This window comes from Rhea americana, unplaced genomic scaffold, assembly GCF_003343005.1.
Source record: "Rhea americana isolate MKP2758 unplaced genomic scaffold, rheAme1 scaffold_376, whole genome shotgun sequence".
Lineage (NCBI taxonomy): Eukaryota > Metazoa > Chordata > Aves > Rheiformes > Rheidae > Rhea > Rhea americana.
In genome coordinates this window covers 204,069-231,878 of record NW_028186508.1, presented here as the reverse complement: position 1 = coordinate 231,878, position 27,810 = coordinate 204,069, and the positions used below count along the sequence as shown (strand labels likewise).

Below are 27,810 nucleotides of genomic sequence, written 5' to 3'. Positions count from 1 at the left end.
TGGTGTGTTCAGAACAAGTGTATGGTAGCCGCTTCTCACGCAACATGTCCTTAAGCAGTAGATCTTCTTGCCTTTGCATTTCACTGCTGCCAAAATTCGCATTCAAATTAATTTTTAATAAATCAGTTCTAGCTCAGGAATTTGCTAGACCACAAACTGCTGGAGGCTGGGAAAGTGCTTGGGGAAATATTAAGCACATTTGTCCTCTTCTTACATTCTGCTCTTGACATCTACTTAAGGGGGCATGGTGCAAGGCCAGATACCTCTGGTTTGTTCCAGGGCAGCTGCTCTTCAGCACAGTAGACCAAGGTGCAGGAGGCACAGGCAGCAGAGACACAAGGCCTCTTTCAAACAGCGTGAAGAGCTTCTGCCTGCATTGCACTTCATGTCTTGTGCTCATTTTGCACTGATTTAAATGATGGTGATCAGGATATTCTCCTGTCCAGTGTCCTGAATCCAAGGATTAGACTGGGAAGAGGCTTTTGTTCCACTTGCACAGAATTAACGTGGAGCTGTAAACATCCTTCAGGACTTATCTATCATCCTACCACAAAGCAGGAGCTCCTCTACCTAAACGGCACCTATCAGARAAACTAGCCTGACTTTCCAGGGAGGAGGAGGTCAGAAGAAGGGCATCTCTGGAGCTGGGCTCCAAGACATATYCCCTGCCATCATCAGCAGAGATTGATGAGATGGTGTAGACTGCAGACAGTGATGCCGGAGCTAAAAATCCTTCAGCTGCACTGTATGCCARGGTGGACCTGGTACTTTGGGGGTTAATGCATCTGCTCTGAGCTCTGAGAAACAGCAAGCCTGCAGGCTCCCAAGCCAGATCTCCCCGCAGCGGGGATTGATTCAAGTGTTTTATAAATTCTCCCCTGCTGTGAGCCCTGACACTTGGGAACAGGCTGCTCGGTTGGCAGAGGCTCTGGGAGGGAAGCTCAGGCTGCTCTTGAGCGAACCAGGTGAGTGGGCTCTTGGCTCCGTTGTTCGAGAYTGCGCTGTGCCACAGCAGCTCTGCTGGAAAGGAGAAGGGCTGAACATCCCTGGAGTCCTGACTTCATGCAGATACGGACAGGTTTTCCGACGGTTGCACCTGGAAACACCCTATCACCCTCTTACGACCCAGTTCACGTCAGCCTCAGTACCCTGAGATGTGCTCTGCTTCAATGAACTATGCTCTGGGATGGGAAAGCTCTCAAAGACCCAAACACTCACATTTCACTGCCTGTGAAAGGGACCAGGCAGCCCTGCATCTGTTCAGAAAACCACTTTTTACAGCAGAGCAGGGTGCAGTCCCCTTCCCGCTCACAGCTTCATGAGCACACGCGGTCTCAGTGAAATGCTCAGGTTATTGCTTGAATTTGTCATTTTCTGGAGTCCATCAGATTTTAAGATCATAATAAGTCATCATTCAGATAAGTAACCTTTAGGATTCACCCTTACTGGTTCCCTTGAGACATTTGTGTCTGAAGATAACTTCTTTTCTGTTCCTCCTCCCCTCCATGCAATGTGGGGCATGTTCTTAAACAAACATCTTTTAAAGACTAGAGAGAACTAACATACATTAAAGCCTCCAGTTTCAAGCAAACAGGGATCAGTCTGTTGAACTTACTCTGTCAACGCACTTACCCTGCTGGAGTGAGTCATAAATCTGGAAATTGAGAAAGGGAAGGGCAAATATACATTCTGTGGAATAGAAACCTTATGGATTTTAGCACAGAATGGTAATATTTCTGCAATTATCTGAATAGTTAGACRAAGCATTTCTGATTGTAATGCCTTTTACATTTATTTAAGTTATTTTAAATATTTTTCTATACTTGCACGTGGATACTCCAGATAAGGTGTCATAAACCTCCATAACAGATCTGCCCAGGAATCTTACCAGTCAGATCCAGGTATTTCTAGTTTCCTAAAAATCCTCTTATATATTCTTTCATTCTCACAGCCTTYCTCTGCATGGCTTTCCATGGGACATCCTTATTGGCAGAGCAGGGGAGAGAACTCTCTGGAACTTGTCGTCCACCAGCACTCCCAGGTCCTTCTCCACAGAGCTGCTTTCCAGCAGGTCAGCCCCCAGCCTGCACTGGTGCATGGGGTTATTCCTCCCTAGGTGCAGGACTCTGCACTTCCCTCTGTTGAACTTCATGAGGTTCCTCTCGGGGCACTTCTCCAGTCTGTCAAGGACCCTCTGACTGGCAGTGCAGCCGTCTGCACCAGYCACTCCTCTCAGTTTTGTATTGTCCAGGAATTTGCTGTGGGTGCACTCTGTCCCATCATCATGAAGAGGTTAAATAGYATCACATCCAGTATCGACCCCTGGGGGACACCACTAGTGACTGGCCTCCAGCTGGACTTCATGCTACTGATCACAACCCTCTGAGCCCGGCAGTTACCCARTTTTCAGTCCATCTCACCGTCCCTTTTATCCATCTTGCACTCTATCAGTTTGTCTATGAAGATGTTATTCGAGATAGTGTGAAAAGCCTTACTAGAGCTGAGCTAAACAACATCCGCTGCTCTCTCCTCATCCAAGCCAGTCATCTCATCACAGAAGGCTCTCAGATTGGGTAAGCATGATTTCTCCTCTGTAAATCCATCCTGACTACCCCCAGTTGCCTTCTTTTCCTTCATATGTCTGGATATGGTGTCCAGGATTAGTTGCTCCATCTCCTTCCCAGGGACTGAGGCGAGGCTGACCAGCCTGCAGCTTCCAGGACCCTCTTTATTGTCCTTCTTWAATATAGAAAAGACATTTGCTTTTTTCCAGTACTAAAGAGCCATCCTCAATTGCCACAGTCTTTCAGGGATGATCAACCATGTCTCTGTGATCCTGATGAGGTAGCCCTGTAATTGCAAAAAGACTTCTAATTCCTCTTATTTTTCCCCATGCTGCATGCGTTAGTGTACAGATGCTTCAGAGAGGCATCAAGCTGTGCTGATTTCCCAGAAAGGTAAAAGAGATTTCCCCACAGTGCTGCCCCTTAGGCACTTCCTTATTTATCTGTATACCTTCAGGGTAACCCTATGTCAGCCCTGTTTTGTTGATCACAAGGTCACTTCTATTCACATCACCCCAGAGCCTTTTCATGCCAACCCTATCCAAAATTTCCTTACTTGATTGCTAGTCATTCTCTTCTGCCTGYGCATGGTTTCAGTCAGTGGTAGTGCATGTATGTAGCAGAGGAGGCAGGTATGCTCAGATGTTCCAGTATAGCTCCTAGGAAGTTCTGCTGTGACACAGCACTGGTCATGGTGAAGCCTCTGATCCAAGACTTTAGCCTGGAGGACCACCAAACTATCCCTACTTCTCACTACCCGTCTGTGGTTTGTGACCCTGCTGGCTTTCTTTCCAGGGCAGATATTCAGTGATGAGATGGAGCATYCTTGTTTCACCCTACCCAGGACCAACAGCAGTCAGACCAGGACTCCATCATTCATTTTAGGTGGCTTTCCAGCATGGGAAAATACTCAGACATGGTCTGCCGTCATTCTGGCTATGGCCTTTGATCGTTACGTGGCCATCTGCCACCCCCTGCGATATTCCTCCATCCTCACAAACTCAGTGACCATCAAGATAAGTGTGGGAATYATTATGAGGACTATCCTTGTTCAATTTCCACTCCCAGTCCTGCTGACCCACCTCTGTTTCACCAGGTCCAGCAAGCTCTCCCATCCCTACTGTTTGCACCCAGACATCATCAAACACACAGACTCAGACACGAGAATCAACAGTGCCTATGGGCTTTTCGTGCTACTCTCCACATTGGGTTTGGACTTGCTTTTTGTTCTCCTGTCCTATGTTCTGATCCTTAAGACCATCCTGAACATTGCGACTTGGAGGGAGCGTCTTAAAGTCCTCAACACTTGCATCTCCCACATCTGTGCTGTCCTATTATTCTTTATTCCCATGATCTCTCTGTCCATGATACATCGTTTTGGGAAACACGTGTCCCCCCAGGTCTACACTTTCATAGCGAACCTCCATTTCCTTGCACCACCCATCATGAATCCTATCGTTTACAGTTTGAAAACCAAAGCGATCCGGAGACGGATACTGAGGATGTTCTGTCAGAAGGATCTACAATTCTAGGACTGCCGTTTGCCAGTAAAGCCAATATGATGGTCATGGCTAACAGTCTTATGCAAGATTAAGCCCCTGAGAAGACCAACCAGGAGACAGGAATGTATCAAATGCTTTCATCAGTGCAAGGGTATGTGGAAAGTAGGGATATATGTAAGGTAAAAAGATAAGCAGAAAGTAAAGAACATGTAGCTACCTGCAACATAAGAACCTATGCTTTGTAAGGATGTTTAGTTGCCAGTTCTTCAGCATATAAACAGAGATGAGGAAGTTGAAAGGTAACAAACCACACCTAGATATGCAGACCCTAAAATAAGGAGGTATCAGAGAGGATACCAAAGACTACAACTGTCAGGTCACTGACTGAGGGGCCACCGAAGGAACCAGAAACAAGATTCAGCCAGATCTCTGTAACTGCTGAGAAGGGTGGAAGAAGATTTTCATGGGTCACATGGGAAAGAGCAAACTTGTTATGGGATATTTGAAGGAGCTTGTGGAACTGCACAAAACTTTACATGGGAGGCTTTCAGGGGTTGTGGTAAAGTGTGAAATGCATTATGCAATATATAGGAGAAGGACCAAAAGCAGTCAAAAAGAGGGTGAGATGAACTGGGGAGGAACCACAATGGGAAAATGCAAGGGTGGTGGGTAAAAGGCGCCAAGAAAGTGTAAACAAGTTGCTGGTTAGTGTGCTTGTCTGGCCGTGCCTGTGCTTGATCACAGCAGACTGTCCTGGCTTCCTATTAAACTCCATTTCTAGCTATTTTCTGAGTGACCTTACTCGCTAATCTCTGTGCATGGGAATATGTGTGGTACTTCCTGGCAAACTTCAAGCTGGACTAGCTGGTGAGCTGGAGGAAGCCAGAATCTGGAAAGACCCAAGAGTGGGACTGGGATTGGGCTGGGATCTGGGCATAGAGTCTGGAGAGAGCTACGGTCTGGTCCAGGGTTGGATGGGCCCACAGACACGAGACTGAGGATGTGTGTCCTGTCCTGATCAGCTGAAGCAGGGGAGCAGGACTGAGATGTGTAGTTCATGTCTGCGTTGGTGCTGCTGGTGTTTACACAGTGCCAGGAAGGGCACGGCACTCTGCAATGATCCGTTCAGCCGGCAACGTGTGTCTGTGTGGGTGTGCCTGGTGGGAATGCACGCTCAGCCTCGCTACTGACTGGACCTACAAGCTTGAATAGCAGAAAACAGACTGAAGAGGAAAAATTCTTGAGCCTTGAAGTGCCCTGGGTTTGCCTTCCTTTAATTGTCAACATGTACCACCTGCAGGTGAACTTTCAACCTTGCAAAACGAGAGTGACAATGTATGCTTACACATAAATACCATGCTTTAAAATCCACATACATGATGCAACTGATGCTGCAGTGTGGTTGGTCAGCACCAGCAATACCAGACTAGGAGGTCTGCGATTCTCTGGACTGAGCTGGGCCCTGCACGGGCCCCCAGGGCAGATCTCCTGGCCCCTGGGGGCAGGGGTGGGTGGACTGGTCACTGGATATTTGCACTTTCACCTTTGTGCGTGAGGTGGAGGATGAGGGTGAGGACCTGCAGAGGGGTCAGGTCTGGCAAGGTTTGCTGGGTCAAGCACTTTCCTCTACAGACACGTCTGGCCTGGCCTGGCCCAAATAGCTGGCTGGTGACAATGGTCCTCCAGGTCTACAGAAATCATTTCCCTTTGGAGGGGAAATGCTTTATATGAAGGAATGACTTTAGGACTCTTCAAGAATAAGCAAAAGTATTGCCTTTTCTTTAAAACAGAGATGTTCTCCTCGTTAGGTTTTTATTTGTTTCACCTTGTGCACTTTGCCTAGGTTGGGCTGTAGCGCTAGATTTCTTGGCATGGCTATTTCTTTCCTGGACCAGCATGCACTGTTAGGTTTCCACAGGACACTGCAGCACAAGGCCTTCCTCTGCCTGGCTCATCTAGACCTGCAAAATGGATTTCTTGCCATGTGAGCTAATGGGCCAGCACTGATGGAAAAGTAGCTGTTCTCTTTCAGCTGACCCAAAAGTGCAAGCACTATATAAACTGGCTCCAACTGGAAGGGCATTTTAAACAGTTTACAAAATAAAGAACTGTTTTCATGTTTTCTGCCAGTGTTTCCCATGGATTGTGTGCACAGTACTGTGGCAAGTAAATTCAGTCTGTTCTCGGGAGACACTGTCACTGGGAAGTGACAAATACTTAAAACATTAAAACACAGTCTAGCAGATTCTTCCAGCTTTTCCAGGCTCAGACCCCTCAGACCCCTTGCCACACATCCATATAACCCAGGAAGCCAGACTATATGTAATGAAATGACAAGCCCCACGTAAAGACCTGAGAGAGGAGCAATTCGGCAGCTGCCAGTATTAAAGGTTTGGTTTACTGTGGTGGGCACAGAGAAGGAGTATCCCTGCTTGTGTACCTTGTTCATAACTTCTCCCCTAGGCATCTGCTAGTGGTGGCTGTTGGGTTAGACAGACCTCGGTCTAGCTCCTTGCAGCCGGTTTCGTGTCCGCTGCAGATGGGGCTGAGCTCTCCTCTGCCCTGCAGYGAGTTCTCCAGCACGACCCAGGAGCCAAGAGGCAGCAGCTCGGCCGGGAGCCAGCTGTGGTCTCGCTAGCAGCGCGTCTTGCAGCGTGCGGATGTGTGAAGCCAGGCATCCAGCACGGCGGGCGAACCCGCGTCTCCCCGGCTGACCTCGCCTCTGACACCAGCCCTGCCCGCGGAGCCTGGTGCAAGCTCTCACTCACATTTCCCCAGGGCAAAGTCTGATAGCTCGTGATGAATTACCCCTGCGGTTTCCGCGGTGGGGCTGTGTGCAGCTCGTTGCCTCCCTCTGCTGGGTGCAGCCCAGTCTGTGGGAAACACCAGCCCTATGGGCCTGTAGGCTGGACTGGGAGGTTGCTATCTGTGCTTGCACAGGGCCAAAGCCCCATTCCCATTAGCATGTGGTGTGGAGCAGAACTGCCTGTCGCATGCAGCTGGTCACATAAGCGTGGAGTCGTGGGGTTATCATCTCCATTTCTATGCATGAATGGGAAAGGAGACAGCAAGTTGATGCTGCCTCACAGCTTGTCCTGTCACAATCTGCCCCATGGTTTCCATGTCCCATGTCAGGACTTTCGCTGAAAGGTTGATTTTCCTCTTTTTATCCCTTTTCCCGCTTTCCTCCATTTTCTGAAGCAATGAGAAAGTCTAGAAATAGGGATGCTCCTCACCTGAGCAGCTTACTGAGGACATTTCTGCAGCCTGTGCGCAGAGACCTGCACACACACACATCTGTGACTACGGCTGCTGCTTTCAAACAGCAGCTCTGCCTTGATTTTGAGACTTTGAGGTCTAAAACACAAGAGCTGAGGAACTTCAAACCAGTGCCTGCTTTTCAGGTCTGAGCTGCAGGTTGCCGCCAGTGTGGGGCAGGAAAGAAGAGCCCCTGGAAGCTGCTGGGCAATGCTGAAAACTGCTGTGTTTGGGACTGCTCTGGACTGGGCCCCTGTGGGCAGGAAGGGAGAGAAAAATGAGATGAAATCTGTCCAGCACACTGGCAGTCTGCGAGAGCTGGGTACCACTGACTCACCCGCAGAGGGGAAGATCCAAGTTAGGAGTGGGCCATGGACAATGTCCGTTTTGCCAATGTGAAGTTGATTTTCAGGCACTAGAAAGCAATTTGGTGCAAAGCTAAAATGTGACCCAACTGCMGCTGCGTTTATTCTTCTTTCTCCATTTCTCCGTTCCAGGATTGCTGAGCTGCTGCCCTTTCCAGAAGTGTCTTCACATCTCAGTACGTGGCACGTGCTGTTCCTTTATGCCGCCCTGTAAAACCCCCTCATGCTGCACAGGTTTGGGGAGGGCTCTGTGCCTCTCTTCTTTATCTCCACGTCTTGCCTTGCATCTGTCCTTCGTTTTGATGCAGAAATTCAGAAGCGCCGCATACAGGAAACCTCCAACGTACGTGGGCCAGCTCCCGCCAGGAGAGGAGGAGCTTTTGCTTGCAGAGTGCTAGTCTGTCTATGCCACAATATATATCAAATGGGTCACTGAGGATTGAGGACTTTATTTAATTAAAACTATGAATTTTTACACTAGAGTCAGTCTGAGCCAGGAGCTGTCTGCTACAATATCTATGCTGGGGCTGGGCAGCCTTAAGGCATGTGCATGCTGACGGCTGATGACAAGGAGGTTTTGCAAATACCCCATTTTTGGGAGCTTGAAAATCTAATTTGGATATGTTCATTCTTAAGCTGTCAAGTCACAATTTTCCTGATTCAAGGAAAGGTAGAAGAAAATATCTGTCTAAAGGCAATCTACGTGCTTTTTTTCAGCAACTAAATCTAGATTTAGTGCTTAATTTAAGGCACTCAAGTTTGACTTTCCTCATACTTTTATTAGCTTCCATTCCCCCACATCTTCTCTCTGCTCATCCACCTGTTCGCCATTCCTACTCTTCATTAATATTGGATTTTCTTTTTATGTCTCTGAAGAGAGTCCTCATAGAGTGCAAGTTAATGCTGAACATTGAAACTAAGAACAGTAGCAAAAGCAAGCTGCAGAGAGCAGACACAATTACTGTATTAATCTCAGTGATGCAAGAAGCAGCCGCATTCGCGTGCCCACATGGGAGGCAGAGGAAGGTTAGAGATGATGATTGCACCAGACCTTTTATCATCGCTGTAGCGTTATCTGGAAGAGATCAGCATCACTCATCCATGTGACTTAACCTGTCCCATCTCATCTTCATCCCTCCATGAAGAAGGTGATGATACAGCGTTCTGATGACTTTCTGCACTTTCCCCTGTGCCATAACCTGAGAAAGTCACGGAAGGTAATCTGTCACCAGGCAGCTCATGCTAAAGGAGTTTCAATAAAAAAAAAAACTTGAATTTTGTATACTTTTCACCACTTCTGTCCACTCAGCACAGACCAGAGCTCTGCAGCTCCCAGTTGCATGTGAACCCCCTCGAGACYCCGAGGACTATATAAATATCACCACCTCCTGCCTCTCCCTGAAGGTGGCCTGTCTGGTTCAGAGGCAGATCTCCCTCATTCCTGACTGTCACGGGAGCTGGTGAGTTCCTTGGTGTAGCTGTTATTTAGTAGGTTTTTGTGGCTGAGGTACCTGATTTGAGTAAAAACATAAAGTTCTGCAGGCAGGAGAAATTCCCCTGGCCCACTCCGCACTGCAGCTTTAGGCTCTGAGATGGAGAAACACCTGTATCCAGGTAGGATTTGTCAGGTAAGTGCCACTACCTTGGGTCCATGGTTGTTCAGACCAGAAAGGTGATCCGCCTGCAGTATTGCTCCCCGGCTCCACTCGAATCAGCTTGGTATGCAGGAGATCACAGCCTGGCTCTAGAAAGCTGATAGCCTGGCTGATGTTCTCCAGCCTCCTCGCRTGTACTACCCTGTAAGAGGACTGGGATGTGCATTCAGAGAAGCAGAAGAGTATCAGCTAAGGTTTGGGCTAWGGTTGACAGACAAGCAATTGCCAACCAGGACAGCCTGGATACAGCCCTGCCTTCCTGCTGTCTGAGGAGAGTTCATGGTTCCCCTTTATAGTTTGATTGACGCTGCCCTCACTGGTAGGTTTGTCATTTTACTGGAAATACTGCAAATCACCTTCTGAATTGGGGTGAGCAACTCACACGGGAGGTGGAAGCAGAGATGAGAGTCCCAAGCACGAGCCTTTCTCTGGCCACTGGTGTGCATACAGAGGACACGTGCAAACCCCGTGCACGCTGGTCGCCAGGGGATTCAGGCTTGTTCATTGCACACGTTGCCAGCTGAGGGCCAGCACCGGCAGATGTGACACGGTGCAGGGGACACCGCACTGGGCAGCACTGCCCAGGTTTAGGGAGCTGTGTTTCACCCAGCTGCAGTGCCTGTGGCCACCCAGACATTTATGCAGGGGGGCAATCCTTGGTCTCTGACATGGGAAAATGATGAGAATCCTGAGTTCCCKTGTGTAAACGCCATGCCAGAACTGCACAGCTTACCTCTGTTCCCACAGCTTTACTCTGCCTTAGACCTTTGCTTCTAGGTTTGCCTTAAAATTCAGCAGCTATTCTGTCTCCCCTGCATAGTCATTCCTTGAGATCACATGCTCTGTGGGTGCTGATCTTCCACTCTTGTTTTGCACAGACTCCTGGATTATCCTTTCATACTGATGTATTACTGCCATCAATAAATAGCTTTGTTGCACRGGATGCTGCGTGAGCAGTCTCTGCCTTGCAGAGATCATGATCGGCTGTCCTGCGAAGTGTGATGGGAATGAACGAGCGAGCAGAGAGTAAGGAGAGTGGTGAGGTGGGTACTGAAAAAAATAGCATGTTGTATAAAATCAGAGCACTTCAGTCCTAACTCATCACCTGCCTTGTATGTTTTTGGGTGCTACAAAACAAAAGCACAATTAATAACTGCAATTAGGGCTAGAGGGGCTGGATTCCTTTCGCAGGCTTTTGTACTGACTTCTGAGCCTTGGTAAATCCCTTCTCTAGATTTCCTTTCTGAGTCTGTAAAATACAGTTTTTAAAATACAGTTTTTAATTCACTTATCACTTGATTTGGAGCCAACCGGGGGATTCAGTCTCAAGCATACTTCCCCATAATGGGGCGAGGGGGGAGAGGGAATGGGGTGTGATTTTTCTAAATCACTTCCGAACCACAAAAGGAAAGTGCTCTCAGCACTCCCAGGTGAATTTTTGTGATTTATGAGCTATGATCCCCCCTCCTATTTTTTGCTTACAGATAGCCCAAAGACAGCCCAAACTAATTCAGACCTCATCCCACGATGGMAGCTGTCAATCACACCAGCTTGCAGCCTACCTCCTTCATTCTGGTCGGCATCCCAGGGCTGGAGGACCTGCACATCTGGCTTTCCATCCCATTCTGCCTAATGTATATCACTGCAGTCTTTGGCAACCTCCTCCTCTTATTTGTCATTGTGGCGGAGCGAAGCCTCCATGAACCAATGTACCTTTTCCTGGCCATGTTAGCCACGGCAGATCTCATATTATCCTCCTCCACAGTGCCCAAAGCCCTGAGCATATTCTGGTCCCTTTCCAAGGAGATGTCTTTCCACRCCTGCCTTACTCAAATGTTCTTTGCACATTTAAGCTTCATTGCGGAGTCAACCATCCTGCTGGCCATGGCATTTGATCGGTACGTTGCCATCTGCAACCCGCTGCGGTACGCCACAGTGTTCACACACTCAGTGATAGCAAAGATTGGGCTGGCTGCCATAGCCCGGAGCTTTTGTGTGATGTTCCCAACAGTATTCCTCCTTCGGAGGTTGCCGTACTGCGGACACAATGTCATGCCACACACCTACTGCGAGCACATGGGCATCGCCCGGCTGGCCTGTGCCRACATCTCCTTTAACATCTGGTATGGCTTTGCCACCACCCTTCTGTCACCAGGAGTGGACATCATGCTCATAGYGGTGTCATATGTCCTCATCCTCAGGGCTGTCTTCAGGCTGTCATCCAAGGATGCCCAGCTCAAGGCAGTTGGCACCTGTAGCTCTCATGCTTGTGTTATATTCACGTTCTACATACCAGCATTTTTCTCGTTTTTCACTCATCGGTTTGGCCACAATATCCCCCAACATGTTCATATCCTCTTGGCAAATCTCTATATGCTCCTACCACCCATGCTAAACCCYATTGTCTACACAGTGAAAAACAAACTAATTCGAGAAAAAGTGTCCCGAATATTCTTTAGGAGTGGGCAATTGCATTGACAGGAACGTTATTCCTTTGAGAGAAAGTATATAGATGTTTTCTGCATCATTTTTTACAGGGTGTATGCGTGTGAAACAATGTGATTTTCTCCTCCTTTTAGACTCCACTTGATACAATTACTGATCAAATCATGTCACTAAGAGAAAAAGGAGAAATTAGTAGGGAACCTGGGCCTGAATTCTGGTTGAGGCAACTTATGTTATCCCATTACTATCAGAGCTTTTTTGAGTTGGATCTGTACATATATGAAATGCACATTTTCTACCAGGATTCTGTCATGTTCAGCTCCCTTTTGGGTGTATATTTCTATATCTTGTATCTCAAAGTTTTCAGAAAATATTATAAATATTCTCCCAAGCAAAAGCTGGTAAAAACACTGTTTTGAACTAAATGCAGGAATTAACGATCATTTTTCTCTGACCTCTTCTATGCAAACTAGATAAACATAATCAATCTTTTCAACTTTACTGGTGTTTCCTACTACCAGCACTACTCCAGTCACACCATTAACTTTTYTCTAATTTGTAATAGTTGGAGGGACTATGAGACCCACAATGAGACCTTTTTTCAGGAGGAAAAAGACCAAAACCCATAAAAACACACACAAATTATAATAAAGGGAGAAAATTACTGGTGACACTAAAGTGTGTCTTCCCAAGAGTCACTGTCAAGGCCACATGGGTTGAGGTGTCATTCCCCGAGCAATGGGAGCCTTTAGGGCTGTTTTTCCACTGCTCTGCATCCCAGGCAATTCTAGGTGATAAGGGTAGGATCTCCCTTCTCCAGACACTTGGGTGTTTTCATGAAATCAACAGGCTTCTGGGATCTCTGTGATTAATCCTACTCTGTCAGACTTGGTAGAAAATAACCATTTAAAGGCTTGTGTGGGAAATGACAGACAGACACAGAAGCTTTGCTTGCTTTGATTTATGCAGGAACATGAAACAACTATATAGACGATACAAAAACTGGAAGAAAGGTGTAGTTAACAGGGATTAATATAGATAATTATGTAGGAACTGTTGGAAATTCACATAGGACCCAAAATAAAACACAAAAACCCATGACCAGGAGAATGAAGGACTTTAAGAAGAGATTTTAAGAAATAACTGRAAAAAAAGAGAAATTAAGAAATTAGTCAGAAATTAGTCATTATATAGACAGTAAAACTGTCAGTCAAGGCTCAATTGTTCATTAAATGTTTCTGCTTGAGGAAAAAGCCATATGCTAAAGCTTTATCATATGCAAATGATGAAATATTTTCTCTCTCTCTGTCTCAAAAGATGCTAAAACAACTACAGGAACTGTCTGAAATCTGCAGCTTCAGATGATTGGCATTTAAGAGTTTTGAAAGAACTGGAAGCTTTTGCTGCTGTAACACAAAATGATATTATGTGCACACATTTGTGCTCACATGATGACCTCACACTGACACCACTGCTCCTTTCCCAGAGCCACCCTGGCTGCTTTGCAGCAGGACATGCCTGTTAACCTGTCCCAGACCAACCYCACCAAGGACACGGAGGACCCAGATGTTGTCCTGGCACAAAGGATTGCTCATACCTGATGGAGTGCAAACTTATGCCAGAAAGGACATTTGCTTTTCTGGTCTTGCAGGTCCCATTTTGTGCTCCCTGTTGGTTTCCAGTTTGATTGCAGTATTGCCAAGGTGAGACATCCTACCAGAGAGGGGAAAACAAAAACAGAAAAAAAAAAACAAAAAACAAAACAAAACAAACAAACAAAAAAAAACCCAACAGCCTCCCCCCCTCCAATTTGCAGGGTGGGAGCTGGGCCAGAGAATTACCGTGATTTATCCAAAGTCATCAGAAATGACTTCATGAAAGAGGCAGGGACAAACCACATATTTTCTGTGCCCTCCTCTCCAGGACCCTTTTAAGAGAGACACATGRCCCTGGTCACTGGGTCAAAGTCCTCTGCAATGCTATGAGCAAATTCCTCATTTCCCTGATGTGAATGAGTTAAGGGAAGGAGACAAGTAAGAGCAGGGCAAGGGGCTGAGCTACCTGACATTGAGAGAGGCAAAGACACGATCCTAGCCCTCATAAGCATGATTTCTTGAGAAATCATGCTTAACCAATCTGACAGCCTTCTGCAATGGGATGACTGGCTGGGTAGGTGAGAGGAGAGCAGTGGGTGTTGTGTACTTTGACTTCAGCAAGGCTTTTGACACTGTCTCCCATAACATCCTCCTAGATAAGCTCAGGAAGTGTGGGTTAGATGAGTGGACAGTGAGGTGGATTGAGAACTGGCTGAAAGGCAGAGCTCAGAGGGTCGTCGTCAGTGGCGTGGAGTCTAGTTGGAGGCCTGTGGCTAGTGGTGTCCCTCAGGGCTCAGTACTGAGTCCCATCCTGTTCAACTTCATCAGTTACCTGGATGTAGGTTGAGGGAGGCAAACCTGCCCCTCTCGTTAGCCCTGGGGAGGCCTCCTCCCAAGTACCGTGTCCAGTTCTGGGCTCCCCAGGACAAGAGAGACATGGAGCTACTGGASAGAGTCCAGCGTAGGGCTAYGAAGGTGATCAGAGGGCTGGAGCACCTGYCCTAYGAGGAAMRKCTGCGAGAGCTGGGCCTGTTCAGCCTGGGGAAGAGAAGMCTGAGGGGGGATCTGATCAGTGTGTACAAGTACCTGAAGGGAGAGTGCCAAGGGGACGGAGCCAAACTCTTTTCAGTTGTCCCGTGTGACAGAACAAGAGGCAAAGGCCAGAAATTGAAGCACAGGAAGTTCCGCCTGAACATGAGGGGGAATTTCTTCCCTGTGAGAGTGACAGAGCACTGGAGCAGGTTGCCCAGAGAGGTTGTGGAGTCTCCTTCTTTGGAGATGTTCAAAGCCTGCCTGGATGCAACCCTGTCTAACATGCTCCAGGTGACACTGGTTGAGCAGGGAGGTTGGACTAGATGATCTCCAGAGGTCCCTTCCAACCTCAACCATTCTGTGACTCTGTGATTCACCCAGGATGTTGGATCATAGTATTAGAGCAGGGCACGAGGGGCAGGTGTTTGAGACCTCTCCCCTCCACTTCTCCCAACCAGTCATGCTTGACCCTTGCTTTCATCCCRTTCTCTTTCCATTTCCAGAGCCAGAAAAGCTGTGGGAAGTCTTGTATCAGAACGGGTACAAGAGAGGCAAGAGGAGGTAGGAAAGCTAATGAGTATTTTCTGGCCTAGCCCCACATCTGCAGGCAGTGGAGGGCATCTGCACTTTGCTGAAGGTGTGGCAGCTTAGGATTGGAGTAGACAGGAAGGGGAATGTGGAGCAGCAGTAACAGCTGGGAGAGGGAGTTGGGGATCCCTCACCTGGGACTGCCCTTGGCAAGCTTTCCTGGGTATCCCAGACATTACAGAGACATTTCAGATGCCCTGCTGGGATGGGGCTGCACCCCATTTCAGACAGGAAGATTGAATCTTCAACTTCTGAACTAATTCTCATCTCYTTTTTGATCTGTTGAGAGTTCACTGCAGCCTGTAATGCTAGGCTTTACTTACACATSTGTGCAATCAGTCAGGTCGCTCAGCTCCAATGCTGATACCATGGCTATGAAGTAACATCTAGCTTCTTGTGCATCTTTCTGATGATCCGCATATGGATCTGTTTGGTTTTCACACTGTACACAATAGGGTTCATCAGTGGTGGGACCAACAGGTAGATGTCGGCCATGAGGATATGAACAATGGGAGAAGCATTTTTTGCAAACCTGTGAATCATAGACAGGCCGATCATTGGGACGTAGAAGATTAGCACAGCACAGATATGGGAAACGCAGGTGTTCAAGGCCTTGGAACGCTGCTCCTTGGATGCAATCCTTAGGACAGTTTTAAGGATCATAATGTAAGACAGAACAAGTAACAATGAGTCCAGGACCATTGAGGAAAGAACAACCAATAAGCCATAAATGCTACTGACTCTCCTGTCTGACCGGGCCACCCTGATKAGATCCTGATGTAGACAAAAAGAGTAGGAAAGAATATTTACTGTGTGATATTGCAATCTCTTCAGGAGAAAGGAAGCTGGGAGCACTAGAAGTACTGCCCGAACAGTCAACCCCATACCAATCTTGGTGACCACTGAGTTTGTCAGGATGGATGCATACCTCAGGGGCTCCCGGATGGCAACAAAGCGGTCAAAGGCCATGGCCAGGAGCACAGCAGATTCAATGATGGAGAAGGTGTGGATGAAATACATCTGAATGAGGCATACATCAAAGTGGATAGCTTGGTAATTGAACCAGAGCACACTAAGCATTGATGGCAAGGTGGTGGAAGACAGGCCCAGATCAGAGAGTGCCAGCATGGAGAGAAAATAGTACATGGGCTCATGGAGTGTCTGCTCTGTTCTGATAATGAAGAGGATTGTGCAGTTCCCCACAAAGGCGGAGAGATATATGAAACAAATTGGGATAGAAATCCACATGTGGACATGCTCCAGACCAGGCAGCCCAGTCAGAAGAAAGATAGGAGAAGTGAGTACTGAATCATTGGATGTAGGCATGGTATCCATGGATAGTCCTATTAATTCTGAAGTTAATATCCCCTGTAATAAAACAGCACCAGAACAATTAATGACAAGGGCAAAAAAAAAAAAAAAAAAAAAAAAAAGTCCTGAAGTGGAGTTTTTCAGTCTATGATGGTGGAAGCTTTGTGGTCCATGGGCTACAGGGAAGTTACAAAGCATAACTAAGAAGTCTGTCCAATTACGTGAAATTTGGAATTTCAGTGATGATCTGGAAAAATATTTAGGAAACCATGGGYTAGAAAGGCTGAAAACCTTTGCCCTAAATTCATTAAACATTATCATATGTAATCATGGAGTTATTTGGGTGAGAAGGGACCTCTGGGGGTCTCTAGACTAACACCCCACTCAGAGCAGGAGCAATCTCAAAGTTACAGCAGGTTGCTCAGGACTGTATCCAGCTGATTTTCAAAAAACACTGAAACTAGAGATAAAACAATGTCTCCGAGACCCTCTCCCAATGTTTGACCACCTGCATGAGGATTTTTTTTTTTGTTATATCTAATGGGAATTTCCCCTGCTCCAGCTTGTGTTGTCGCCTCAGTTGTTCCAAATAGTTTTTATTCCACTTATAGCCTCCTCTTCAGGAGCTGTGATCATCTTGGGTCACAGCTAACAATCTTCTTTTGAAGATGCATCCCTCAGTTCAGTAGGGAGTCACTCTTTCCTACCATAAAAGTGATTTTTCTGTTTTGAATTTCCTATGGAACTAAAAACGCAGTTTACTGCCAGGTTTGATTATCTTGTTTAGCATCGGTTTTGAATRCTTTTTTGGTCAAAGGCATGATACTCACCCTTTCCGTAGAGATAGATATTAGATAAACATTCACAAAACACCTAGCATTTATGGTAGCACTCAAAATGAATACAGCGAGCTTCTCTAATTTTTAACCTAATTATACAGTTTACTCCTTAAGCAAAGTTGAGCTCTAGATGCTTCGGGTTCAGCTATTTTGAAATTCATGAAAAAGCAAAAATAGAAAGGCTTGGGGGCAAGATCAACAATCCCTCTAAATCAGTGATGAGATCACATCTTCCATAGCAATGATAAACCCCAGGTGAGACTTTACCAAAGCTGGATAGAGCAGAAGAATAATTGCGCCTATCACACAGGTAATATTGCTATGGATGCATTCACCTTCTTCTCCATAGCATGATGCTGGTGACTTTGATTCTATGACTTGTGCTCAGTTTATACCACTGTTACCTCACCAGTCTTTGCTGCTGTTTCCAGTTGTTTCCCAGTCTGAATGTAAATTTAATTCTATTCATTTTCTTTCAGATTGTTCCTCTAATTTGTTAAAGTTACTCTAGATGCTAATCTTGCTTTTCTCTGTGCTTCCAAACAAGTTGTCAATTTAATAAGTTTTTTCTTCACTATTTTTAAGTTTTCTGCTATCCAAGTTAGTATCGGACCCAGGACGCTCCTTTCAGACTCCCWCTTGATCTGTTGTCCCAGCAGCACAATAAGTAAGAAATGGGTTTTGAGTCTTCCCTGTAATGGTTCAAGCTCAGCAATGTTCTCTCACTTGTTTATGAAAATATTGTGTAATATAATTCATGTCAAGAATTCACATCAAGTATTAAGACAGTTTTCTTTTCCCCCTGTAAACAACTTTGTTAGCTTTCCATTGAAGGGAAATGATTCATTTGATATGACTTGTACTTGACAAGTCCATAAAAGTTTGTTTCTCCTTTATTTACCTAAAGGTATTATTTAAGCATTTGTTTATACATAAATTTTCTAGGGATGGTGACTAAATTTTAAAYGTAAGAATATGGGTATCGCAGGAGGTTCCTAAACCACAAATCACTAGAAACCAGGAAGTTATTTGGGGACTGCATGACAATCTATAAAATGAAAAACAGAATAAGGGCCTGTGCTCCAGCGCTGGGCTGACCAGCGCAGCATAGCTAGTGTCCAGACCTCTTATTTTTTACCACTATTTTAAAGGCTTATTTTTTCTATCTTCTTCCAGCTCTTCTGGAGTTTCCTTCCTTGCTCCCCAGCATTTGAATGGCAGCAAAGTGGTAAAATTGCTTTCTTTAGTAACACCTGAGGCTGAGATGAGATCAGCCATTAATCTCAGTACATTACAGCGAAATAGAAATARGGCCATTGCCTTGAACAGAGTTTCTCCAGATTCACACTAGTTTCACCGAAAAATGTGAGGTGCTAAATACTAATAGAGGAGGACAGACTATGTATGTCACCCTAGATTCACCATGCTTGGATGACCAGAGTAAATCACAGAGACATCCGATCAGGTTGGTGCTGCATGCAGCGCAGAGCTGTCATCGCAGCATGACCCAGCAAACTAAGTCATAGAGAAACTGGAAAGAGTTTCAAGAGCAAGATACCGTTTAGCTTCCCATCCACGACTAGGAACAGAGTCTGAAAGATCAGGACACCAATTTATAAGCCAGCACTGAATAGATGGATACTTAGATACTTWCTTACCTGAATAACACAGCCTCTGCTCTGGCCAGTGCAACAGAATCAAAGCATTCTGCTTGTCATGCTCTTTAGATAATGCCAAAAAWTCCTTAAATGTAGTTTGCATGGGAGGTGTATGCACCCCTGAGAGAGGATTTATAACAAAGCCCTGCAATCCCTGGAGCGATTCACTCAGCTGGGAATCTCAGCTGACGTTTATTGCTTTAGATTGCAAATCACCTTTAACAGAGCATAAGCAATGAAACACTCCTGTGCTTTAWTTCAGTTTAGAATGATCTTAGCCTATTTAAAGTCTTGTTTTTTTWAAATTAATCTCATTAATTGCAAATTAATGAGATTCTCCCAAAGAGAGAAATGGGTGAATCTACATGAAGACAAAAACTACTGGGTAGGTGTACAAGCACGTTCCAGTGGAATCAGAGTGCTGCAGCATGCCCGGCCAGCTACTGGTCTCATTTCAACAGAATAGCATATGTGATTATATGCTCATGCACCTTCCTGATAAAAARCTAGGTCTCCTCCCAAATTCTTGGGTGCACAGGTGACATACCTGGGTGTTGGGATTGCTTTCCTGGGGCTTGGATTGAAACCTGCCTGAGTTCAAGCCCAGATCTCTGGATCAGATAGTCTTCTATGATGGCATGRCTGGCTGGGTAGGTGAGGGCAGAGCAGTGGGTGTTGTGTACTTTGACTTCAGCAAGGCTTTTAACACTGTCTCCCATAACATCCTCCTAGGCAAGCTCAGGAAGTGTGGGTTAGACGAGTGGACAGTGAGGTGGATTGAGAACTGGCTGAAAGGCAGAGCTCAGAGTGTGGTCATCAGTGGCGCGGAGTCCAGTTGGAGGCCTGTGGCTAGTGGCGTTCCCCAGGGCTCAGGACTGGGTCCCATCCTGTTCAACTTCTTCATCAATGACCTGGATGAGGGGACAGAGTGCCTCCTCAGCAAGTCTGCTGATGATCCCAAGCTGGGAGGAGTGGCTGGTACACCTGAGGGCTGTGCTGTCATTCAGAAAGACCTGAACAGGCTGGAGAGCTGGGTGGAGAGGAACCTCCTGAGGTTCAACAAGGGCAAGTGCAGGGTCCTGCACCTAGGGAGAAATAACCCCAGGCACCAGTACAAGCTGGGGGCTGACCGTATGGAGAGCAGCTCTGCAGAGAAGGACCTGGGAGTGCTGGTGGATGACAAGTTGATCATGAGCCAGCAATGTGCCCTTGTGGCCAAGAAGGCCAATGGTGTCCTGAGGTGCATTAGGAAGAGTGTTGCCAGCAGGTCGAGGGAGGTGATCCTGCCCCTCTCGTTAGCCCTGGGGAGGCCTCATCTCGAGTCCTGTGTCCATTTCTGGGCTCCCCAGGACAAGAGAGACACGGAGCTGCTGGAGAGTCCAGCATAGGGCTACAAAGATGCTCAGAGGGCTGGAGCACCTGCCCTATGAGGAACGGCTGCGAGAGTTGGGCCTGTTCAGCCTGGGGAAGAGCAGACTGAGGGGGGATCTGATCAATGTGTACAAGTACCTGAAGGGAGGGTGTCAAGGGGACAGGGACAAACTCTTTTCAGTTGTCCCATGTGACAGGACAAGAGGCAATGGGCAGAAATNAAGGACCTGGGAGTGCTGGTGGATGACAAGGTGACCATGAGCCAGCAATGTGCCCTTGTGGCCAGGAAGGCCAATGGTCTCCTGAGGTGCATTAGGAAGAGTGTTGCGAGCAGGTCCAGGGAGGTGATCCTGCCCCTCTCGTTAGCCCTGGGGAGGCCTCATCTCGAGTAGTGTGTCCATTTCTGGGCTCCCCAGGACAAGAGAGACACGGAGCTGCTGGAGAGTCCAGCGTAGGGCTACGAGGATGATCCGAGGGCTGGAGCACCTGCCCTGTGAGGAACGTCTGTGAGAGCTGGGCCTGTTCAGCCTGGGGAAGAGCAGACTGAGGGGGGATCTGATCAATGTGTACAAGTACCTGAAGGGAGGGTGTCAAGGGGACGGGGACAAACTCTTTTCAGTTGTCCCCTGTGACAGGACAAGAGGCAATGGGCAGAAATTGTGGAGTGGAGCTCTGCAATGCTGGAGCACCCCGCATTGCGAAGGGTCAACGCTCCGACCTCGTCCGCCGCACCTGCGTCCCGGTGAGAAACGAGAGTCTCCGTCTCCAGTCTGTGTGAAAGAGTCCAGGCTGGGAAACAGGAGACCCTCAGAGTCCCAGCAGGGTATCGAAGCCAGCGAGAGCAATGAAATGTAATTATTGATTTAGTGATTGCACAAGAAAATCAAGGCAGCCTTAAACCTGAAATTCCCTCCAGAATGAGCAGCAACACACAGGGATGAGCCAGGCTTTTCCCTGCGGCCAGAAGCTGCTTTACGTGGCCCCATCCCCATGGGAGAAGCAGAATGGAGAAATAGAGCAAACTGCCCAGGTCCACCAGACAGAGCCAGTACCAGGCACAAGCTGTAGGACAGAGCCAAGCTGCCTCACACCCAGCTTCACAAACTCAGGAATGCTGTTTAAAACACAGGTTGTCATTCTGCTTCAAACCTTTGTGCATTAAATGGAGCAAACCTGCTAATTTTTTTGCACGGAGGCCTGGTGTCCATTTGCTTGGAAGATGTCATTTATCTAGTTAAGGTGGAAAATTGATTATGGCTCAAAAATTGAAGAAAAAGTGCACAGTCTAGTGAAAAATGCAGTTATAAATTCCTAATATCTGAACTGACAAGTTTTCAGTGCATTGTTGTGATTGATACCATAAACCTTATATCTGAAATAATCCAGATAATGAATAATTTACCTTCTAAGAGCATGGGAGTTATACTATTTATACAGACATGGGAGAGATTTTTATAATCATTATTATTGCTGTTGGAACATGAAACATTATTTGTTTCTCAAAAAAGTGAGAAGTGGCTTCTCAAAAAAGTGCGAAGTGGCTCCTCAAAGCATTTTATTTTTCTTTGAAATGAACAAAAACTGAGCACAGCCAAAAAAAAAATTAACATGACCTTCACTCAAACAAAAAATAAAAATTCCAGTGAAAGGCAGGAACAGATTTAGAAATCACAGCATCATGGCATTACAGCATTAAAAGATATTTGAGCCTGAGAAACTATTGGAGAAGCCTGACTCATCTTGGCATTCCTTGGAGAATGTCTTGCACATTAAATGGCTCTAGCGACTTCGCATCCCCTTTTCTTCAAAGGGGATCTCCTGCGTTGRCACCTCCTGACTGATCCAGCAGACCAGCACATTTATTTTCTCTCCTATTTAGAGACCAACCACTACTGCAGACAGGCCAAGAGGAACCTCCACCTGCACTGCACAGATTTTAAATTAGGTCCTTTCAGCCCCAGCTCAAATTGGTGAACTTGCTCATTACTTAAAGTCTGCATGTGTGTCAGGGACTTCTGAAAGAAAGGGGGCTGTTTAATGTAGGAGGAAAGACCTAAGACTGTAGGTTGGAACAACAGAACAAAAGGTTTAAGGTAAAACAAAGTGTGATCTTTAACCGAGAACTGTAATTAACTACTGGAACAAATGACCACAGAGGGTGGTGAACTCCCTGTCTCTAAAAGCACTTCACCCCGTACCAGACTCTTTCTGAAAGCTCTCCACGCCACTGAAATAGACTGTGTGGAGGCCAGAATGTTCTGGGGAACTTCTGGAGCCAAAGTCGCAGATGACATCAGACCTATAGTCTCAGCTGTCACAAGTGGTCCTCTGAGTTGAAAATAAAAGGTAGATCTAATACTGGAGTAAATTAACAGAAATAGATAAAGTTACTGAAAAATGCTGATGCATTTAGTTCTGCTTCCTCCATTCCTGGCAGGGCCCGTTGCCCAGCTCTGGCAGAGGAGGTCCTGTGGTCCAGCTGCAAAACCATGTGCCACGTGCCCTGCAAACCCTGGCCTTTACTTGCATCTCCTGCAGCTACACAGGATTCCCCTAAACTTGGAGGAATCAGTCTTTTGAAGCTCCACAGATAGGTATTATTGATAGGAAATGTTCACTGACTATCAGCACTGAATTTTAGAGATATTGATAGTGTTTTATAGCTGACTGCACACAACCTACAAAGCATGTCCTCCACAACCATGAAATGCATATGATGAAAAATATAGTCTCTTTCACTGAGCAATTCCGTATTTTACATGCCCTTTCTTCTTATTTTTATTTGTGTAAACAGAATCCTTRCTGTAAAACAAACAAAAGAGCAAAATGTTCTCTCAGATTGTTGTTCTTTGAACAACATCCCTTCTCCTTCCACACTTTTTGTCAGTCTCTCCTTCCTGGGGCCACCACAGTCCTCCACTGAGACGCCCTCAATGAATACTCTCAATAGTCTCCAGAATGTTCTCAATGTTGTCTTCACCCCATTTTTCACACTCCTCAACTTTTTCCTTCCTGTGTTTCCCATCACTTGTCTCTCCAAAGAGATTTCTACTAACCAGCSCAAGCCCATTAAAAGCTTTTTCTTACTCTAAATATATACCATTAATTCAGGACGTGTCATTTTGTACAAATAGAAACCTTTTCTCTTGGTGTATCTGTTTCGTTTGCTAGCACTTGCCTCTCTTTGCAGCCTTCTCATCTGGCTAAAGAATTAGGAACTAGGTTTTCACAAGTAACAGAGCTATATTTGAATCACAGCCATTAAATAATCCTTTAATTTCTTATTTATGGATAGTCATATGACTGATCTATATATATAAAAATTAGAGGCACACYATCAAAATGGCACAAAAGTCCAGCACTGATATCTGTTTATCTGAAAAGTCTGTGATTGAAACTTTGATATTTCTTTGTCATTTAACATTTTTGTTGTAAAGCCATCTCTGTCATTCAGCACCAGAACAGAAAGAATTATTATTGGTAGTATTTGTTGTTTGTATTTTTGCTGTAGTTTGAAGAATAGGTCAGAGAATTTAATATGATATTTAAGGTGTAGAATCAAAATACCACCCAAGATCTTTGACTCCAAGGACAGGATGGGAAAAAGAAATGAGAGAACAAGAACATCAAACATCATGGCTCATCATGAAAAGCTGCAGGAGCAAAGCACTGTGAGTTACATGTGGCAAACTAAGGGAAGTATTAAAAATATGGATTTCATGAGCAGAATGAGCTGGAAAGTGGAGTGGGTAGAGAATATGTTGATGTATACAGATGATTTAAGTTTCCGTTTTCATGTAAAGCTTCTCATCAAAATCATCTCAAATAGATCAAGCTTCTAATGTAGCAAATCAAGATAAATACCGAATACTCATGCATGACTATTGCACTGGCACTGAAATTGGCTTGTGACTGGTTGTGCAGTCCTTAGATGGAAGAGTTAGCATTATTCAGGCACTTAAAATGAAAAGCATTTAAAGGAGTCACTGGATAGGAATAACTACAGGARACTGTGGGCTATAAAATGCTCTAATGGTCGCTTACAGTCCATGAATCTGCAAAAGCCCACGGCTGCCACAAGGATGGAAACGGGATGAACACTGCTCATCCCAAGCAGAGGGAGAGACTCAGTCACAGGCTCCACTCACTTCATGCACTGGGATTTCTGATGAATGATTATTGATGTATGGATATGAATAACAGTTAATAGCTGYATTGAGTGGGTGCCCTATGTGAGGTGAAGAAAAGCACTTTCCAAATGATGAATTGATACCTGGATCATTATATTAAGTGAGCATTCTCCAGAGCAGTGACCTCTGTCAAGGACATCTCTCAGGTCCCGTGTTGCCACAAGGAGAAGAACCTTTTTGGCATGAGGACCCTGAGGACACCCCTGCGGATCTGTTTAGCTTTTATGCTGTAGATGATGGGGTTCAGCACAGGGGGGACCATCAGGTAGATGTTGGCCATGAGGATGTGAACAAGAGGGGAAACATGTTTGCCAAAACGGTGAACCATGGACAAGCCAACCATGGGGATGTACAGTACTAGGACTGCCAGGATGTGGGACAAGCAGTTGTTGAAAACCTTGAGACGCTCCTCTGGGGATGCAATGCTCACAACTGCCTTAGCAATCAGCATATATGACAAAACTATTAGCAATGGATCTAATAACACCACGAGAATGACCACCACTAAACTATACATGCTATTGAATGTGACATCTGCACATACCAGCTTGATCATGTCCTGGTGCAGRCAGTAGGAGTGGGAGAGCACATGGGACCGGCAGAAGGGCAACCTTCTCAGCAGGAGGAGGGACGGGAGCACCCCTAAGAGACATCTGCACATGACAGCCAGCCCGATCTTGGCTATCCTGGCACTGGTGAGGATGGAGGCATATCTCAGCGGGTAGCAGATGGCCACATAGTGATCAAAGGCCATGGCCAGAAGCACTGAAGACTCCATGAAAGAGAATGAATGAACAAAATAGCCCTGAGCAAAACAAGCATCGAAACTGATTTCCCTGTGGTTGGCCCAGAAAACACCCATCACAGTCGGCATTGTAGACAGAGACAGCCCCAAATCCGTGATGGCCAGCATGGAGAGGAAACTGTACATGGGCTCGTGGAGGCTTGGGTCGGTCCYGATGACAAAGAGGATTGTGCAATTCCCCACCAGTGCCACAACGTAAATACAAGTGAAAGGGATGGAGAGCCAGATGTGGGCAGCCTCCAGCCCYGGGACGCCTGTCAGGATGAATGTCAGCTGAGAAGAATTGGTCTTACTGCAACACAACATGATGAACTGAAGCACAAAAAGGTGATACAAGCCTGTAATCAGTGAACCGAAGAAAAATACACAACCTAGAAATAACCCCAGATCATAAATCTGCAAAACCTAAGCAAATAGAGTCATGTTACAYGCACTGGCACTTTCAAAGTGCTGCAGTACAAATCATTGTGCACATGAAAGCATGATGATACAGAAACATAGCATAGAAAGATACCATCACTGCACTTTGCAATGACAACAATAAATACCATAGAGCGTGGCAGCCTGATAATTTCTTCATTTACTTATTACTATTGTCAATGTCAATATGTGATGTTACTGTTATTACAAACATTATTATTTTAGGAAAAAGGAGAAAAGTTTGTAATTTTTCCCTAGATAAATACCAAGCAATCAAATGTACCAGGTKAAGCAAAGATAACGTAATTTCACCTGCACCTTTGGCGTTCTAGGGCTTCAACTTAATGGAGTCAGAAGACTCTTGTGTCATTGATACAGTTTTTCACTCCAGAAATAAGTAGGAAGTTCTCTTTAAATGGTGAATTTAGAAGTGCTGTCAATTCTTTAGACTGTGTCCTGATGACTTCCTGATCCCACTGCAAGATGTGATGCAGTTTCATGCCAGTTGTCCTCTGTCTTCTCCTCCCTCTTCCCAAATAACACACTTTTATACCTTGGCTTCAAGGAGCCCTCAATGACTGAGGAACTGAAGCTCCCAGAGCTGTTGATCACACACTCATCGTAGAGGTAGCACAGTCAGGAATGTCCTCCAAGTATCTGTGTTGATCGCTCATGGTTTAGAGCAGATTCTTGGAGAAACAGCTGACAGGAGAAATGTGTTGTTTTCATAAATACAATGTGCAACCACACTGAAACGGCGGAAATTCTGTGTGTTTATTTTATCCATGGAAAATTTTGTAAGTACCTGGCAGGTATGCAAGATTTCTAATCTGAACATCTTTTGAACAGCAGTGAAATAAAACAAGACACAGCAGTATCAATCTGAAAAAGCCGTAACAGGCACTAAGTTCTTATTTTATGCTAAGCAGGTAAAACTGACTTAAAACATGGTAATGGATTTGCTGTTGTGGTGAGGAAGCAAGTTGATTACTGCCTGCTAATACCTTCAAGATGAAGAGATTTCTGAAAACAGAACACCCTTTGATATGGCAGGGGAGGTTGGAGAAGTTTTATCTCTTGAAGGCTAAAAGATTTGGTAGCTAAATTAAAGCTAGGGGCACTTTTTAGACGTGATTTAGCATTATCCATTGGGAGCAACCAAGCTTAGAAGCTACAGATTCTCTTCTGCCTAAAGTCTTCAAAGGGCCACTGGATGAAATTTCAGTTCAAAATGAGGTCACTGATTTAACRCCAGTAAAATGTGATCACCACATTAGTAGAAAATATGCCTGAAAGGGCCCGCGTGAGACCACTTTCCCATCTCTGACGAACCACCAGTAGCCATTGATCAGCCATGGAGGAACCGCACCCTAGTCCATTGCCTGCCCGAAGGCAGGATCCACCTATGCCATGCCATTCCTGACATAAACCTGCTCAATCTGGTTTTAAAAGTGCCAGCAATGGCAAATCAGCATCCTCCCTAGGCAATCTAGTGCCCTGCTTCGCTGCCTTCACTCCGCTCCTATGTTGACCCTCTCTTCCTGCAGAGACCTGACCCATCCTTCCTGGCCCTACCCACAGCGGTTGCAAAGAAGAGTTTATTCCCTTTTCCACAGCTCTGATAACCGAAAGATGGTTATCTTTGGTCTTTTGTTCTTTAACCTACACAATCCAAACTCCTTTAAAATTTCCAGGTCAGGCTTCATTCTTGTGGCATATCCCCAACCTATCTTCAGTTGGTCTACTTTATTTTTGAACTGTGGAATTAAACCCAAGTAACTTCACTGGTCCCTTCTGACCCTAAAATCTACAGATCTATGAACTGTGGAAAAATGAGCAAGTAGCAACAAGAAGAAATAAATATAAAGGTAGAAATCTGAATGGAAACTTACAAACAATATCTGTCATTTCAGCTTTTTGTTGTGCTTCCGCATCTTAGTGGTGCTGTGCTCATGTGGAATTAAAGATCATATTAGTCTTTCTTCTCAATGCATTGAAAACCTTAGTCCTGCCAARAATGCAAGCTTCTGAAAGAACTGAAGAATCAAGGCCAAAGTACTTCCTCCCTGTGCTGCTCACACAGAGCTATTTATAATGTTTTCCTGGCAAAACACTGCTGAGAATGAGCATTGTGAGCAATCCTCAGGCAGAACCAGAGCGTCCCTGGGAAGCAAAGTGTTGCTGTGAAGAGCTKCAGACAAGCCAAAGGGAA

The 27,810-nt window shown here is 45.7% G+C and overlaps 4 protein-coding genes across 4 annotated transcripts; 2 read left to right on the top strand and 2 right to left on the bottom strand.

Annotated features, from left to right (window-relative positions):
• Window positions 1–3,174: 3,174 nt before the first annotated feature.
• Window positions 3,175–4,096, top strand: LOC146591336 (olfactory receptor 51L1-like). The gene is made up of 2 exons (XM_085313063.1): window positions 3,175–3,196; window positions 3,360–4,096. Exons 1-2 carry the CDS (start codon window positions 3,175–3,177, stop codon window positions 4,094–4,096), a joined length of 759 nt encoding a protein of 252 aa, XP_085169189.1.
• Window positions 4,097–10,871: 6,775 nt separating this feature from the next.
• On the top strand, window positions 10,872–11,822 carry LOC146591335 (olfactory receptor 52B2-like). The gene has a single exon (XM_085313061.1). The coding sequence runs from the start codon at window positions 10,872–10,874 to the stop codon at window positions 11,820–11,822; it is 951 nt and encodes a 316-aa protein (XP_085169187.1).
• Window positions 11,823–15,376: 3,554 nt separating this feature from the next.
• LOC146591334 (olfactory receptor 51L1-like) lies at window positions 15,377–19,181 on the bottom strand. The gene is made up of 2 exons (XM_085313060.1): window positions 19,163–19,181; window positions 15,377–16,296 (listed from the first exon to the last, which is right to left on the bottom strand). The coding sequence occupies exon 2, from the start codon at window positions 16,250–16,252 to the stop codon at window positions 15,377–15,379; it is 876 nt and encodes a 291-aa protein (XP_085169186.1). The 5' UTR covers window positions 16,253–16,296; window positions 19,163–19,181.
• Window positions 19,182–24,515: 5,334 nt separating this feature from the next.
• Window positions 24,516–25,484, bottom strand: LOC146591333 (olfactory receptor 51Q1-like). The gene has a single exon (XM_085313074.1). It carries the CDS (start codon window positions 25,482–25,484, stop codon window positions 24,516–24,518), a length of 969 nt encoding a protein of 322 aa, XP_085169200.1.
• Window positions 25,485–27,810: the final 2,326 nt, after the last annotated feature.